The 14,003-nt window shown below is 34.6% G+C and overlaps 1 protein-coding gene across 1 annotated transcript in view; it reads left to right on the top strand.

Annotated features, from left to right (window-relative positions):
• LOC129753454 (neuropeptides capa receptor-like) overlaps positions 1–14,003 on the top strand; it is a 244,857-nt gene that overhangs the window by 95,605 nt on the left and 135,249 nt on the right. The window contains 1 exon segment of the mRNA XM_055749275.1: positions 7,294–7,733. Within this exon segment, the coding sequence (XP_055605250.1) occupies positions 7,344–7,733 (390 nt within the window). The 5' untranslated portion in view covers positions 7,294–7,343.

The raw sequence follows: 14,003 nt of genomic DNA, 5'->3' as shown, positions 1-14,003 counted from the left end.
GAAATTTTAAGGATTTTTTTTAATTTACTCGTGATTTTTATTGCGAAGCTTCAAAAAGTTGTTCTAATGCCCACATGACTCTTTTTTTCATCGTGGATAAAGCGTTGGGAATTGTCTTTTTATTTTTAAAATATTGGTAATGGTCTACAGTTTTGCCAGGGAGGTGCACAAATTTCTACCTATTTTTAAACGATCACAGCATACATTAAAGAAGGAATATCGCAGAAACAACAGAAATTTTCAAACAAATAGACCAGGTGAAATGATTGTATTAAACATATTATCCAAAATAGCATATATGAAGATTCAAAAGTGGAGGCTATATATCTACAATGAAAAGATTTCAACGATTTAAAACATCAAAATAAACGAATACAAGTAATTGAAGTAAAAAAAAAACCCCCCGACCGAGAAATGAATAATTTCAACTTGGGAGTGGGATTTATAATGTTTAATTTTTCACCCTACGGTTCGTTGAATCATTCAAAACCACTTGAAATCTTAGTTTTTACGGTTTAGTTTACGATTTTTTGAAAGTCAGATTTTTTAAATATTTCCATCTAGTCGCTCTTTTCTATCTAGATTTTTTTCCAAAAAAAATAACTTTTTATCATTTTTCTTTCACAAATATCAACAATTCTGTTGATCGTATACAAAAATAAACTTCAGATGATCGATAACAAATAAATCCACCTTCAATTTGCCAAAAAAATTAAAATTTTTATTATGCAGTCCGAGATATTGGAATAAAAGTACAAGTACTTTTTTTATTTTCCCAAATTTGATATTTAGAGAATGAATTAAAAACTGTTCTACTGTATTTTTTTTTTATTGCTTTTTCGGATTCAGCAGTTGATTTAACATTGAATATTTAGGTCGGTCAATAAGGTTCAATAAGGTTGACGAGAACCTTAGCTGGCAGCAAGTGAAGACGCTGGCTCCGGATCGCCAGCAGTGGAGATCTTTTATCTCAGCCCTATGCGCCGGTCAATCGGCGCTGGACCCTTAGGTAGGTAGGTAATAAGGTTCAAGATTTTTTTTTTAATTTTGGTAACTATTTAGTGTTATCCATTATATAGTCTCTTTTTATTATATTTATTCCCATCGTAAACATGAAATTTAAAAAAAATGGAAGGAACTGCCCGTGGGTTTTCAAAATTCATATTTAGCAAGAAATAAAACCATATTCCTACTCATGACTACCACTTAAACTCGAAAAAATGTTACATTTTACTGATGCGATGCGAAACTTACATGGCATTAAATTTTAGTTTTAATATTTACGAAATACCAGAAAACAAACATGAATGAAATTTTCTAGTAAAACTTAAATTTATACCTTCAGACAAAAGAACCAATGTCCCGAAATAAAACGCATAAAAAATAACACCAAATTTAAGAAATCAAATCCGAATTCTTTAATATACTTTATAACACGTCAGATAAACCCATTACCAAAATTGTTAAGCAAACAGATTATAACTCTTTTTAAATCAACTACCGTATTTTCTTCATTTTCAATTGATTTAAAAATTTTGCGGATTACTGCTGATTATATTAGTCTTGAATTTTAGGAAAAAAAAAATCATTTAATCATGATTTGAAAAGTGATTTCTTGAAAAGAAAAAAAAAACATCTGAAATAGAGAATTTATTCAAAACGCATATGTGAATTTTATTTGAAACGTATAAGAAAATATTCAATTAAATTTCAAGAGTTCCAGTGATCAAAGTCAAAGATGAAATCGTTTATGAACAAACGACTAGAAAAGATCATTTTTGAAGTTCACAATATAACTTTCTATATTCGTAATGCAACCTGATCAAACCATTAGAGTTTAGGCTAAATTTCGAATCAGGAATGGCTTACAAATATCAAATGTTCTAGCAAAATGTGCCAAATAGAACAAAAACAACAATGTTGTTATCTCAACAAATTATAAAAAAAATGTGTTTAGAGTTATTGAAATTTGTTCGAAAAATTTATCAAAATGTGATTTGAAGATCTTTTTCATCACTTTAAAATGCTTCTCACATAAAATATATAACAAAAATACTTAGGTATTCTAATATATAAATCGTTCGAGTACAATATGAACTTTAAATTTTCATATTTTCAAAGCAACAGAAAACCCTCAATTTTTTTAAGGAGAAGTTTTCCAACAAAAAATGTTATGAGTATAGTTGATCCCTAGAGTCCAAAAAGGTATATTTTTCTTCTAAATGGATGGTGATCATTGGTTATCATGAAATAACTTATATTTATCTGACCAATAATCTGATAAAAAGGACTAAAAATACTGTATTTATTTTTTTTTTTTGTAGAGAAATGAATACAACTGTGTTAGATGAAATTTCAGAGACTAGAGAAGAGAAAATCGATGTTGAAAAACATGCGAAAAAAAATTCGCCTTGTCTCCCGGTAGGACTTGAACCCACATCTTGCGCCTCTCCGGGGCCCATGTATTAACATTCTACTACAGGAGACCAACCTGGCGTATGAGTATTATACTGGTTGAGTGTCGATATCTATCCGAATGAAGGGAATAGTTCTCCCATGTGATCATAATCATTTTTCTTGGTCTATTCCTATTCCCATCATTTCATCTTACGGTAGTTGGAATCAAGTTTGGACATTTTTAAGCACGGCAAGATTTGCATTGCCTTCTCATATCCTGCACGGGTTGTCAGTTATGATGAGAAATGATGCGTTTGCCGTATTTGGATATCCAGCCAATTTCGGTGTTTGGCACCGCCTTATTTCTATTTTTAAACTGCGACTCAGAGATGAGTCTTGACTCAAACATTCAGTCAGCGAAACTTTTTTTTGTAGAGAAATGAATCCAACGCAAGATGTGGGTTCAAGTCCTACCGGGAGACAAGGCGAATTTTTTTCGCATTATTTTTTTTCGCATGTTTTTCAACATCGATTTTCTCTTATCTAGTCCCTGAAATTTCATCTAACACAGTTGGATTCATTTCTCTACAAAAAAAAGTTTCACTGACTGAATGTTTGAGTCAAGACCCATCTGTGGGTCGCAGTTTAAAAATACTGTATTTATTTTAAAAGCTAAAAAATTGCGCCTTGAAGTATATAATGGCTTTAGGGTAATAGACAAACTTTTACAAGTCATTTGTCTAATACTTACAAATTGTGAAATAAGAACTAATTTAGCAAAAAATAGTCAACGGTCCTTCTATCTCATGGTTTTACTAGATTTTTGTGAAGGTTCAGGGCACCCTGAATCAAGGGTCAAGTCTCCTTTAGTAAAGGATCAAGTCTCCTGTAACTTAAAAAATACCACAAATTTTAAAGTCTCACAAAAATGTTTCTGGTTCATCTACGAGTTCATGAATCGATCCAAATTTTAGAGCATATAAATTTGAAATTACACGCTGTCAAAAACACAAAAGACGACGAGTTGCTAAATTTTACTATTAAGATAATTAAAATAATAAAAAGAGATCAAGTGTCCCCATTCTTCCCTATTCAAAACAAATACTAGAAAACTATTACTGACAAAGTACAGGTTTCGGAAATGGATTATTTTTAAAATAGTCTATTAGAAACGTATAAACTAGAAATGAATAATTCAAAATGTTGATATTAAAATGGAAAATAAAATACAAATGCTAACTTAAGTGGCAATTTCGAATCATTTTCCGAACTTTTCCGAAAATTTATAAAAATCATGATACATGTAGATTGAAAAAGAAAATTCAAATATAATTACAATAACGGAAACGTTTAGAAAAACTCACGAGTATCAAAGTATCAAGCTTACAAGAAATTCCGAACTGAAAAATAAAGACAAACTTATTTAAATAAATCAAAAATTTTTAATATGGTTGAAAAGATAAGCTTATTAACATTTATGATGGAAATATGTTGAATAATAAAGTCTTACCATTTTAAAGAACTCATTTATAGCCTTTTATTGATAACCCAAGTAACACAATTTTGGTGCCTAGATTTTAATAAATAATATGGAATAAGTTGGTGCCCCGAGCTCAAATCTTTTGTCAGCAAGGCCGGATTAAGCGGGGGGGGGGAGGGCAAAAGGGGCAATTGCCCCAGGCCCCCCAGCTCAGGGGGGGGGGGGGGCCGAGGGAAAAAAGTTTAAAATGACTTAAATTAAATCATACTACTTCAATTTCTCCAAATCTATGGAAAGAAATCAAAACTAGAAAATCGGAATGAAAACTTGAAATATAAAAACAAGGGGCCTCCGTAAAATAATATCTAGAAAAGTTTTCATAGTTAAGGGGGCCCCCTAGAGTAAGTCCAATTAAATTTTTTTCACATTTAGAATAACAAGTTGATAACCAATTTTTCTGATGAGAATCATATTCATAAACATATTCATAAACGTTTTGTTTTGTGTTTAAAAGATATAAAATTGAAGTTCACATGTGATGAAATTTCTGCTTTGGCTCTGATTGTAACTTTGAATCTTTTTTTTCAAACTTAATTCATATTTTTTTCTCAAAACTTGATTTAAAATTATGATTTAGAATTGAGACACTGAATTGTGATTCGGAGTATATCCTGATTTTTATTCTTGAATTCTTAAACTATTATATCTGTATCTCTATGGAATTTAAGTTTAATTATTTTTTTTTTATTTTTTTTAAATTTTGTCTTCTACGTTTTAAATCTTCATTGTACTTCCCAATTATCATAAGGTAAATATTTCCCGATGAAACAAGAATGAGAAATAAATTTTGCATTTTCCAGCTCATATCAGAGCATTCATTTTTTTTTTAATTTCTAAACTGTTCCGCGATGTTTGCACGTGATAAATTAACAATTTTTATTTGAAGGTACCAAAAACTATCTTCTAGAGGCAGACAACATGGCTATTTGAAGACAGTATCAGTGGTCGGAAAATCGCTCAAGAAAAGCAATCAGGAATGGTTTCTAGCTAGAATGATGCTACCTCCGAGTGCTGTGATACGCACGTGGTAAAAGTACCCATTGAATATATGTCGAAAATCAACACTAACTTGATACAAGAAGATATACCATGTCCCACCGGAGGCTACCGTTGCTATTCGTCAAGTGGCTAATCGACGGTGATCGACATACTTGGTGATACATTTTGAACGTCGCTCCCTCAATCATTCCCGAACGTCTATCCTCGCATCATTGTTGATAATGCTCGTTATTGATAGACGATCATTAATGTTTCAAAATGAAAAATCTGAATAAATACCAGGACCACATGTTCAAAAAAGCTGTAGCACATGCTGGACAGTTCATTGCGGTTACCTAGTCATGATTTTGTCCTTCTAGGCAAAACGAAAAATAAAAAATCATCTGATAGCCTACATAGATCGCTCAGAACTGATACATATCAGTTATGATCCTAAAGGTTGAAAGTCGTTAGACCAGCCCCACCAATGGTTGCTAAACCTCGAATCGAGTACATTCAGCAACAAATATGTCAACCCTTCATCGCACCAAAAGTCACTAACTTGATTCGAAAAATAGCATTCGAGCAGTAGGTTGTTACAGGATGCGTGTATGTAGCAATCCGGTAGCAACGCAGTCGGTCGTCGCTACCTGAAAATAAACAAACAAAAATACCAACCTGGATGGCAACAATGGGTGCGAAAATCAGTAAGTAGATAAAAACGCAACCTATCAAAACATCTAAAATACCGACCGGAATAGCAACTTCCGGTGGGCTTGGTCTTAGGGGAAGGAAATCAGCATCGAGACGTTCGTTGCTGATAGTCTGCGTCCTTTTTTACCTCATCATGTATCGCAAAAGTGTTTCAAATACAGAAGCGTCGTTGTCATGCATGATTGTTTCTATGATTTGGTTGAAGAAGGAAAATTTGACTGCTTTGATTTTTTGGCTCTGAATGTAGTCAAGCATGGCTCAGTGAAAATGATTGATTTTCGGAAGCATGATTTGGAGGGCAAAAATTAAAATAATTGTTTAATAGTTTGAGCTACAAAATACAAATGGAATTTTACCTTCACACATTCCGAGGAATCTTAAATCATCTTTAAATATTTTTCCTACTCATATACCCTCGCATGCCAAATTTTGTTCCTTTTCCTTGATTAATTCTCGAATTGTGTGAAAAATTGTATGGGAGCCCCCCTCCCCGCTTCCAATTTTCCCACTGGAAGAAGGGAGGGGTACCAAACAATCAAAGAAACATTCCTCGTACCGAAATGCACTTTCATGCCAAACTTGGTTCCAGTACTTTTACAGTACTTTGTTCGGAAATGTTTCCTCTATCAGTGCTGAAAATTTCATAACGATTCGTTTAGTTCCAGTAAAGTTACACGTTATGGAAGCCGCGAGGCGAAAATTAATTTTGGACACCCACGTCAAAAACCGCGGTCTGGTTCAAAAATCATCAAATTTGATTTCGGGCGGCTTTCTTGCCAAACATTTTACAAAGCCACTGGTCGGGGTGATGTCCCCACCAAGTTCAAATTCGTTTTTGCCGATAAGTTGGCAAGAAAGTGTTTGATCTGGCAAGGTATTGGGAGCTGCGGACGAAAAACCCCGGTTTTTGTGAAAAACAAGACCATGGACTCCGAAATGTACAAGGAGGAGTGCCTTAAGAAACGTTTTTTTTTTTCGTAGATTAGATCTCACAAAGGACCAGTAAAGTTTTCGCCAGATTTGGCAAGCTGCCACTACCGCTAGGAGGTACTACAGTGGTATTGGGCCAACGGGTGGATTTTATCGAAAAGTACATCAACCCACCAAACTGCCCCCAATTCCGCCCTATCGAAAAATTTTGGGCATTTGTCATGCAGAAGATGAAGAAGAATGGTAGGACGACTCGGGATGCAACAGAGATGAAGAGATTGTGGAACAAAATGGCCGCTGAGATCAGTGAATAGGGTGTCCAAACTATGATGAGTGGTTCTAGACGAAAAGTTCGAAATTTCATCAAAACAACATCAAAACATTTTTTTTTATTATTTTTCCTTTAAAGTGCAATAAAACCTCTATATTTTGATAACAAAACATTTTTATTTCGTTTACATAGCTCCGAGATAGACCCTATTTAATGCGTCCAGATTTTGCGTGATCCATTCTTTAAGAAAACTTATTACTTTTATTTGAGAGACCCTGTTACAATCGGAGTGATTATTTGTCCATGGAAATAATCTAGCAACATTTCTTGTTTTAATAAGATTTGCTATAAAATATTTACAATAAAATAATAAGTTATCAAACATGAAAAATACACATTTTCCATAAAAATCAAGTTCAGCCATTAACTCAGTTTTTTTTCTTTTCATTAACCCTTTGTCCAGCCGGAGCTGATAATCTTCCGGAACGAAATAGTCGTAAAAGTTAGATAATAATGGAACCCACTTCAGCTGCCAGTCTCTTCGTTCCGACTTTTTCACCGGTCCTCGGGAACAACTCGTCAACAACAACTACGGGGACGACGACGACGGTGATGGCCACTTCTCTCCTGACAGCCCTTCTGTCGACACTTTCGACCGTTGGCCCTCCGGGGTCCTACGCTGAACCCGGATCAACGACGACGTCGATGGATGCCGTCAATTTCAGTAGTAGCAGCAACACTTTCGGTGATTACGACCAATATGGTGGCACCGAATTGGAACTTCCGACAGCAGAACCCTACCGGTGCGATCCGACGTTTATGGACACTTTTAACTGCACCGTCAAGGAGTATCTGGAGTATGCCCGGGGACCGCAGCAATTGCCCCTCACGATGGCGCTTATGGTGAGTACCTAAATATCTGTTTGCCCACTTGCTTACTTACTTGTACTTGAAGCTTTTTCCCGGTACCAGTAGGTACCTGCCTATCACTTCTTCAATGTTTTCGTTCCTACCCTGGGGGGCTTTGACGAAAGTTTCCTGGATGCTTCTTTTGGCTACTCACCTACCTACCTACTTGCTGAAACTTTCATTGACAGGTTTTATTCTTGGCTCCGGAAGTTTTTGAGGCTTGGTAGGAAAAGTTTTGCCAGCTGTAATGAAATACGAAATCATCATCTAGGAAGATTGGTTTGAAGTAAATAACCAGAAAACAATTCAACGTAAGACCTGGTTGAAAATTCAAAAGAGAATTGTTTTTGGTTAACTTTTTTCATTAGTTTTGAAGCCGAACAAATGAGCAATTAAACCAACCAATGATCATGGATAGTTTGGATTCAAAACTTAAAGTGCTTGAATCAAAATAAATAATGTAAAAATAAAAGGTTAAGCATTAAAAGGTTTGAGCGCTCTAAAGCAGCCTGAAATCCAGAATGTGCTTTTCAAATATTTCAAGACTGTTGTAACAAATTGACGCGTATTCTGATTTGATTTCAAATAATCTATTAGGGCGGGGACTACAGAGACTTGCATATTTGAAGTTTTCATCGACTTTTTTCGGCGAAAATTAAAATTAAATTTCTTGCCAGTTGGTCCATACGTTTCAAGCTACTTTTGGCGTTTCGCTCCTCCTCAGTGGACCTTGAAATTAAACTTATTAATTGTATTATTTTCAATTTTACAAGAACCTATCATCTTACTTTATCCAGCGACCATCGTGCTGTTACTTGCTGTCTGTTGTTTGTTTTTAAAGTTACGTTTACATTGATCTGTCAGTGTCTTGATTTTTGGTGAAATGGAGTTGTATGCTTATTCGAAATTAATTGAATCATACTGTTTGTTAACAACGTCGTTGTCGTCCCTAATTTCAATGTGAAACATTTCTGCATAGATTCTGGTGTTGTACTTCGAGAATTTTTCTAAAATGTTGGTTTTTTTTTTCAAATAAAAAACATGACCGTACTCGATGCTATGTTGTGCAAGTCCGGTCCCTCCTGTTAATTTTTTTAAACATTGTTTTTATGTTGTTTCAATCTTTTTTATAAAAATTGACTAGTTTCTCCAATGTAGGATTTTTCAAATCCTCCATATTTTATGTTATTAACCACATTCGCTGATTTATCTTAAAAAGATTCGAACAACATAAAAACTATGTTTAACACGAAAAAAATAAGAGGAACTGGACTTGCACAACATAGTATCTGATACGGTCATGTTTTTGATTGTTTAAAAATACCAAAATTTTAGAAAAAGTCTTGAAGTACAACTCCAGAATCAATGCAGAAATGTTTCACATTAAAATAAGGGGCGACAACGACGTTGTCAACAATCAGAAAGATTTAATTAATTTCAAATCAGCATACACCTCCATTTTACCAAAGATCAAGACACTGACAGATTAATGTAAACATAACATCAAAAACAAACAACAGACAGCGAATAACAGTACAACGATCGCTAGATAAAGTAAAATAATTAGTTCTTGAAAAATGGAAAATTATGCAATTATTAAATTTAATTTTAAGGTAAACTGAGGAGGAGCGAAACGCCAAAAGTAGCTCGAATCGTTTGGACAAACTGGCAAGTAATTTAGTTTTAAGTTTCGCCGAAAAAAGTCGATGAAAACAACAATTCATCGCGTCGATTAACCAGTGAATCCACGAGATTTGCTTAGCGAATAATTTGTATATTCGGTAATAACTTCTCGAGACCAATTGATCCTACCCTAACCCCTCGAATATTAAAGTGCCTCTGCTTACTAGTCCAATCCCTTGAACGTCTCACCCAGCAGTTATTAACCTGACATATGGTAACTGAATGTTGACTTGCTGCTGAAGCCTTTGCAACAACTGCGGAACCACCGTGCACCCAAGGTGGCTACTATACATACATACATATGTACATACAGGCATAAATACACACATACCTACATACATACATGACCCATTCCAAGCACCGCCCAACTAGAGAACCGATTTTTCTTCGGTTACGGTTATTTTAAGAATTGAGTATGTTATCGTTGAAATTAAAAAATTTTAGTATGAAATTAAATTAATTTTTGCCATAATTATACATTCAAAACATAACTTTGTCAAAAATCAAGCTAAGTCAAAAAAAAATTATTTTAATTTGATGGTAGAAAACCCATCTTTTAACCATGATATTAGATAAATCATAGTCACTGCAAGTGTACGCTTTTAAATCGTTGATAAAGGTATCTATTTTTAAGCGTTGTGACGTCACGAAAATACTACTGTTTTTCAGTTCATGATTTACTAAAACTACTAAAATTGGGGTCTCTTCCTTTTTTAAAGGAATTCAATGCATTTTTTAGATTGGAAATCGGATCAGAAGGTTGTGAGTTGCACCCCGGTAAAGAATGCATTGTGACGTCACAAAAATTTATTTACATTTTTTTCGAAAACGTTCAAGACTTTTAACTTCAATACTATTATACGTATATCTTCAATCCAAGTTAAACATAACAATGCGCTCTAATAAACGAATTCTATTAACAAATTTTTTACGAAGCTATGAATTTTTTTTCGCATTAAGGCGGTTGTTTCTAAACATTTTTAATAAAACATACAAAATCGCGCTTGAAAACACTTGATTCGAGAAGAAACAAACTATCAAAAATATAAATCCTCATCGATTTTTTAAAAGAATATTTGTGAATCATAAAACAGGTAGTTATCTGTGATTTAAATAAAAATCTTGCAAAAAGATCAAGTTCTTCAAATATCTATGTTAGAATGGAAAACACCGCAAGTAACTTCTATTACTTTCTGGCATCGTGTTCAAACAAAATAAGTTCAAGAAATAAATGTAATGAGATTCAAAAAATCTTTGAACATGGTAAATTTTATAGATTAACTTTTTATATAAATAAAATTCATAAGACTTTCCCAAGAAAACCCAACTTTGGATTGCGAAACATTTTCCAGGGTACATTTTGAGATCCGAGTGCGCGGATATTTCGCTAGACTTGAACCCTATGGACTTTGCTATTTGGAGTATGTTGGAGGCCGAAGTCTGCTCTAAGAAACATAAGGTGTGGAGGTCCTGAAGCGACATCTCGTGGCAGTCTGGAATAAAATACCACAAGAACACGATGCGTACCTCGACCGGCTGCGGCGAGTGGTTAAACTCAAGGACGAACAAGTCGAACTTTACCAGTGAATTTTTAAAAAGTAGTTTGTTTTCAAGAGAAATTGAATGAATTTGAAACAAAAAGTTGTTGTTTTGATCAATTTATATATAAATTTCAATGTAGCACTTCAATTGCCGGACCTGTATTACTTTATTGTAATTTCCACCTCAGAGAATGTCACTAGAAAATCCAAATCGAACCCCGTGTTCACATAAAATCTCACAAAAGAGACTATTAACTGAATAACAAAATTATACAAATTGAAATATGTACTAGGTTCCATGCAAAATTTGGACCAGGTTATTCTAAGGAAAGGGGTCGCACAACGCACCTGAAGTTTGTATGGAATTATGTGTATTTTGTTCTGCATGAACAAAAAAAACAGTTTTCGTCCATAATTTCGGTCTTTATGAACCGATTTTTTTTAATTTGAGTATTTAAAAGCTTTAATTATGAAAATATTTTTCGCATTTCGATTAGAGTTATCATAAAACAGTTATTAAGCTTCAAAAACGGGTATATTAGCGTCGATCAATCATGTATTTTTCGTAATTGACTTCTTTTTGAAACTTAAAGAGACTTAAAGAAATTGGTACACAAATGTGTTTCCATGTTCCTTCCAAATAAAATTTCTCATAATTGCATACAAATTTCATGCTGATTGCGCCTTCCGTGGTCCGATTCCCCATGTTTAGCATTGGACTTTCTGCTAGGCCTAGGATCAAGTTTAGCTTGCAACTTATAAGATTTTCGTAAGTGGGAAGATTTGGGCACTCTAGGGTTCATTAACTAGCTTTTAACAGATCGAAAGCTTTTGAAATTATCATTTATTTCTTCATATTTTGCAATTACAGTCCCCCCACAATCATGGATCACACACAATTATTAGTCACCGAACATTTGAACTGCTGAACTGAATGAAATTTATTCATATTATCATTTTTAGATTATCGATAATAGCACCAAAATGCATTCAAAATATTATGTGTGAGCTGCTGCTAATTGAATAGTGTTTATCATACGTTAATTATTATCTGTTGAACTATCGCATAAAATTCCAATGTTATAATGTTGACATCTTGAACCGTTATGCCCCTCATGCGATTATTTTAAAGATTTCAACAAAATAAATTGGTCTCATATAAGCAAAAAGGACGAGTTTACATTCTTAAAATGAAACTGTGCAAATAAAATGCAAAATTTCAATCATATTTAGCAAAACAAAAGTGATCCATAATTGTTACAGCACCCATAAAATTCTCACAATAATGGGTCACTTTTTCAAGCAAAACAAAACATTTCTTGGTTGCTATAGCTCAGCACAAATGCCACTTATTTGGAAACAAATATATAGTAGGAATTAATGCCCCTGAGAGCAAGTTCACTGGTGTTGGGAAAAAGTGGTAGAAATTTCGACACCAGCGGTAGCGGCCTTCTAGTTTTTTTTACAACACGTGTTTTATTTTCGCATGCTGTGATGCAAGAATAGCAATATTTCTATCACATACGGCTGAAATAGAAACAGTGTTGTAAAAAAATACAACGGCCCAAGATCTTGAAAACAATTTTGCATGGTAAAATTTTCAAAATGTCAAAATTTCTACCACTTTTGCCCAACACCAGTGAACTTGCTCTGAATGTTTGCCAGAAAATTGATGATTTCCATGTTGATATTCGGGGCCATGGACTTCTATGTGACGAATAATTTTGAGCAATTTGACTAATAATTGTTACGGGCTTTGACCCATAATTGTAGTTTTGAAAAACGTTATTGTTTTGATAAATTATGCTTTTTTTCAACAAAATAGAATACAAAATCATATTTGGAATAAAACAGGAAAAATTTAATGACTGAAATCCATGCAAAACCCGATGTTTGGTCCGCTAACACCCGAATAAACGAACATTTTGTGTTGAATTGATACGTTAAGTGACTTATGATTGTGGAGGGACTGAATAATCAAAAAAAGATTTATTAACAAATTTCAATGCTTTTACGAATATATGTTTTTAATAATATTAACGTGACAGCACAAATAAATTTCGAACATAATTGATGTGCGCAGTGCTGCAAACCATATCTGCTTATAAAGGGTGATACGGCCAAAATTTGATCAAGGGAAAACGCGTGTAAATCGGCGAAATCGTTTATTTAAAAATCAAATTAAAATTCTTTTTCAAGTTTAATTAGTATAAAATTCAGGAAAAATGTTCAGTTAGGCTTCCGCTTTTCCAAATCCGAACTGCCGGGCCGAGCTCTGGCGTGTTGGGAGGGTTGTTGTCCTTGGGAACCACCAGCACGTTATTGGCGACGTACCACTCCATGGCCTTTTTACCGTAATAACAAGATGCCAAGTCCGGCCAAAACAACCGTGTTTCATCAGGAAAGGCAGCAGACGTATATTCAAACACTCTTTCACGTAAATTTCTTGGTTGACAGTCCCGGAACCTATGAAAATGCTGCTTTTCAAGCCACAGGTACAGATAGCTTGCCAAACCGGATATTTCTTCGCGAACTTTGACAGTATCATGTGCTTGAAAATATCTGCTACCTTTCCCCTTCCTGTTGCCGTATAAAACTCGTGTCCCGGAAGCTGCTTGTAGTCGGCTTTGACGTAGGTTTCGTCGTCCATTACCACGCAGTCAAACTTCGTCAGCATCGTCGTGTACAGCCTCTGGGATCGCGCTTTGGCCGTCGTATTTTGTTTATCATCGCGATTTGGAGTCACAACTTTCTTGTAAGTCGATAGTCCGGCTCGTTTTTTGGCTCGATGCACGGTTGTAGACGATACACCCAGCTTATTTGCGACATCTCGGAGAGAGTGGTTAGGGTTTCGTTTGAAACTACTGGCAACTCTCTTTGTCGTCTCAGCGGCTTCCGGTTTTCGATTTCCCCCCGATCCAGACTTGCTGGCTGTCGACAAACGTTCCCCAAACACTTTAATTACATTTGTTACGGTTGATTTGGCAACTTTTAGCGATTTTGCCAGCTTTGCGTGCGAGTAGCTCGGATTTTCACGATG

The sequence above is a fragment of the Uranotaenia lowii genome, chromosome 3 (assembly GCF_029784155.1).
Source record: "Uranotaenia lowii strain MFRU-FL chromosome 3, ASM2978415v1, whole genome shotgun sequence".
NCBI lineage: Eukaryota > Metazoa > Arthropoda > Insecta > Diptera > Culicidae > Uranotaenia > Uranotaenia lowii.
This window is presented reverse-complemented; position numbering and strand designations above follow the sequence as displayed.